Source organism: Triturus cristatus, chromosome 9 (genome assembly GCF_964204655.1).
Source record: "Triturus cristatus chromosome 9, aTriCri1.1, whole genome shotgun sequence".
NCBI lineage: Eukaryota > Metazoa > Chordata > Amphibia > Caudata > Salamandridae > Triturus > Triturus cristatus.
In genome coordinates, this window is record NC_140592.1 from 1,207,133,250 (window position 1) to 1,207,137,245 (window position 3,996).

The 3,996-nt window shown below is 48.6% G+C and overlaps 1 protein-coding gene across 1 annotated transcript; it reads right to left on the reverse strand.

Moving 5' to 3' along the window:
- Nucleotides 1-384: 384 nt before the first annotated feature.
- SPAG16 (sperm associated antigen 16) lies at nucleotides 385-2,571 on the reverse strand. The gene has a single exon (XM_085628091.1). The coding sequence runs from the start codon at nucleotides 2,525-2,527 to the stop codon at nucleotides 698-700; it is 1,830 nt and encodes a 609-aa protein (XP_085484217.1). The 5' UTR covers nucleotides 2,528-2,571; the 3' UTR covers nucleotides 385-697.
- Nucleotides 2,572-3,996: the final 1,425 nt, after the last annotated feature.

Genomic DNA, 3,996 nt, shown 5'->3' on the forward strand with positions numbered 1-3,996 from the left:
TCCACCGGCTGAATTAGTGGGGGCACCACCAGTGGAAATTCTAAAGCAGGTGGACCATCAGTTTGATGGAGAGCTATCTGCCCGCCAAATTCTAAATCAGTGACTTGACCTGTTTTGAGAGATACTGCAACAGTTATCTCTCACCTTAGTATGGTAACACAGTTTAACTTTAATGTAATCTTGGTTGAATCTAATGCTAGAGTTGCTGGATAGATTATTTTTGAATTAAGAATCTTGGTCGAAATGACTACTACACTACAAGAAGACTACTACATATCCCTAAGGAATCAGTTCACTCCAGCTATATTTAGCCTGGAAACACTGAGCGGGTAGGAAGGAATTTAACAAATGAGAACACTATTATCTTTATTTTCAGGTATTGATCTTTAATTAAGTGCAGCAGTAGGAGTAAGCATACTACAGTGATTCAAAAAAGGAAGCTGAGATATATTGCAGAAAGTTACTGAAAAAAGATTCAGACATAAATCAATGGCCACCAGTGAAATTTCGGACAGACGAACATAGACATATTTTCACACCTATTTCCAAGGATGCAGACATTCAAATAATATCGACCACACTGGTTAGATTTCTCAGTATGAAGCATTGGAATCTCATATTTGAACGTTAAGAAATGCAGATGAACTAGCCCTCTTAACTGCAATTTTGGAAGAAGCAAAAAAGTCGGTTAGAATTCTCAGGACCATAGACGTATTGTTCCATCAGACCCCCCAGAAACCAGGTAGTTGCCCGTATGGTCGAACAGGAGACACTGCACATCATCCTCGTGGCCCTTGAGGCTGGCCAGCTGACCTGATGTCAAATCTAAGATCTTCACAGTTCCATCGTTGCTCGCCACTGCAACCAACTGACCGGTTGGGTCAAAGGCAAGTTGGTTACCAGGATGTGGCCCAGTGTCAACAGATAGCATGGCTGACACTTTTCGAACATCCCAGAGTTTCACTACTCCATAGGAATCACAGGAGGCGATGGTATCACCCTTCAAATTAAAGGTAGCATGGTTACAGGAGTGCATGTGTCCAAAGAATGTCTGAGCACACAGACCTTGTCTGGCATCCCAAAGTGAAAGAGTTTTGTCTGCAGAGCTGGTGAGAAGCGTATTAGAAAAAGGAAGAAACTCAATGCTGTTTACTGAGTCCATGTGTCCACGCATGATGTATCTGCAGCGCTCACTGTTGATGTCCCACACTCTACTCGTTGTGTCCATGGAGCAGGTCGCCAGGAAGTCACCACAGCTATGCCAGGAGCAGGCCCATACGGCCTGTAAGTGCCCTTCCAATGCCAGGATGCACTCCCCTATTGCGAAGTCCCAGATGCGCGCCGAGCAGTCTCCGCCCACTGTGGCTAACTTGCTGCCACTTGGGTGGAAGCAGCAGCCAGAAAGCCAATCTGTGTGCCCTTCACCGGTCATAATTATGTCTCCGCTTGGGATGGACCACATCTTCCAGAGGCGGTCATCACTTCCCGTCACCAGGATCGCCTTCCTCGGATGCAAGGCCATGCAGCTCACTGCCATTTCGTGTCCTTTCAGGGTGTTACCTAAATGGTAGCCTCCAAGTGTCAGCAGATGAACGCTAGCCCCCCGGGCGTAAGCAAGTCGGGGATTCACTCTGGAATCTGGGGGGAAGTCAGAATCCTTGGGGTGCCTTTTGGTGGTCTGCTTTGTTGGATCGCAGGGTTCTTGAAGCAGTGACTTCTCCCTAGATTCTTGAAGGGTTTTCTGAGTAGGTCCCTCGCACGAAGCTCTTTTTCTGTGCTTTGCTCCCTTGAAAACAGGGAGTTGAAGGCCACGTCCTGCTTCTAAGTTGTGTAAAGTAGCTTGCAGGCCAGTGACCTCTCCGACTGCTCGGTCCCGCTCCAGGGTGCTCAGCATCTTCTGACGCAGCACGGTCTGATATTTCTCGTGCAGCTGTCTCATGAGGGGCTCATATGAGGCATAATGAGCCTTCAGCCTCTTGATGTCGTTGATAAGCTTGTTCTTCTCCTGGGCTACCCGCTTGTGATGCATCCGGTGGAAGTCGCGCTCCTTTTGAAGCTTGATCATGGCCTCTTTAGCTCTGTTGGCGCCTTCCTTATACCCTGCCAGGTCCTTCTTTAAACTTTTCGCCTCTGTGTCTAGGATCTGGTTGTGAGTGTACACATCTGGCACAAACCCAGCGTCGTCGGGTTGCAGCACGCCTTTCTGTACCATTTCGTACCATTCCGCTTGAAAGCAGTCCAGGGTCCGGGTCATGCCCATCCTGATAAGGAAATTACGCAGGAAGTCGTCGACTACTTCGGGTCGCTGCGACAAGGGGGGCTTGGGCGTGACGGCGGCCCTTTGGGACTGTAGCTGTGCATCTTGGACCTGACCCTGCACGGTCTGCACAGCCCTCGCCAAATCCTCGTCGCCTTCGACTATGCTGGCATCGTCGTCGTTCGGGATCTCCTCATATTGGTAATCCTCTTCAGATCCCTCTGTGATGGAGACAGTATCCAGGTAGAAAGTCTCCGTGTCCCCAGACATAGCTTCGGCTCAATTACCTAGCTTTTCGAGCGAAGAAAGCTTCTTCACACTGCTCCGCGTTGAAGCGTCCCCCGTTGCCGCAGCAACCACGGAACAGCTTATGATTGGCCAGAGCTGTGTTAGCTCCATGGTAACGACGTGAACACGGAAAAAAGAATGCGCAGTGACAGCATGGCGGCCATGTTAGAATGTAGTGTTAATCTTCAACTGAGAGCGAAACCCCTTCTCGGAGTTAAAAATTGCTACATTAGTTCAATTTTTGAAAAACAGGACCACACTGAGTACAAAAAATGCAACTATTAATCTATCATGTGTCAGACTAAGAAAATAAGTACTTTGTGTCTACAAAAAAACGGTGACATTGTAAACTGCAAATGCCGAGACAGAGAAGACCTCTTCTCGCTTCTTAGGTCTAGCGCCACTTTTGATTCTGCGAAAATTATTTTCATAGGTCAGGCGTTAACAAACAATATTGATTTTACCAAAGTAAATATGTATAATATATTTACCTATAGAATACATACCAACAGACCCGATTTATGAGGGTCTCACGATTTTGAAGCCAAAAAAGGCTTTATTTTGGCCGTCTCAAGCCTGAAATTGTCTCTCTGAAGTGTCAGCGTAGATTAATGATTCCAGAATTAAATAGGTTTCAGTATTTATTATAGGATTAAATACGAAGATAAAGGCCCACAGACAGCCAACAAGGAACACAGCTGACAGGTAGAGCAGCTACGAAGGAATGCACGCAGTCCTGCCAAGTATCACGCATCAAGCGTTAGACTAACGCATTTCCGTGTGGTGCGCCACATCACCACACTAAAATGCGTTGTCACGCACTTGATGCCACTCTCTTTGCTGTCACACAAAGCGTTATTCCAGTACACTACTGGCCACTCCAGGCTGCTAGCTTGCGTGAGTGCATATGTGGCTGGCCTGCGCCGGGGCTGCTCCCGAAGACATCACTTGTCGGCCTGGGCGCGTGCTGCCAGTAGCACAGAGCACAACAGTGAGGCTGCTACAATGTATTCTTTTTTAAAAGCCGTAGTGCATTCCCGCCCGGCACGGCGCCGCTATCACAGCCTGACCTCACGACCCGGCCGACTAAGGCAGTACATACGCTACATTCTGCTGCCACCTGTGGTGCAAGCAGGGGTGGCTGCGTAGGCAGATGACAGTGGAACAGCGGCAAATGGCATTGCTGCTTGCACCACCGCGGTTAAAATTTTAAAATGCACTTGATTTTTCTCGCGCAAATGGGAGACAACCCACGGACCACAGCGGGTGCTGGAGCCCGGAGCAGCAGTCACAGCACTGACTGTGTGCAGCTGCTGTTGTGTGGTGAGACTGAATCTCTAGAATCAAGCCCGAGCACTGTGTTTGCCGCGGCATGATTCCTTGCGGCCACTCCACTGCCAAGGCTGTACGAGGCCCAAAAACCAAAATGTCCGGGCTGGCACACACTCAGC

Coding starts and splice junctions, on each gene's coding strand:
- SPAG16 (XM_085628091.1), bottom strand. CDS start 2,527: ATGTCTGGGGACACGGAGACTTTCTACCTGGATACTGTCTCCATCACA.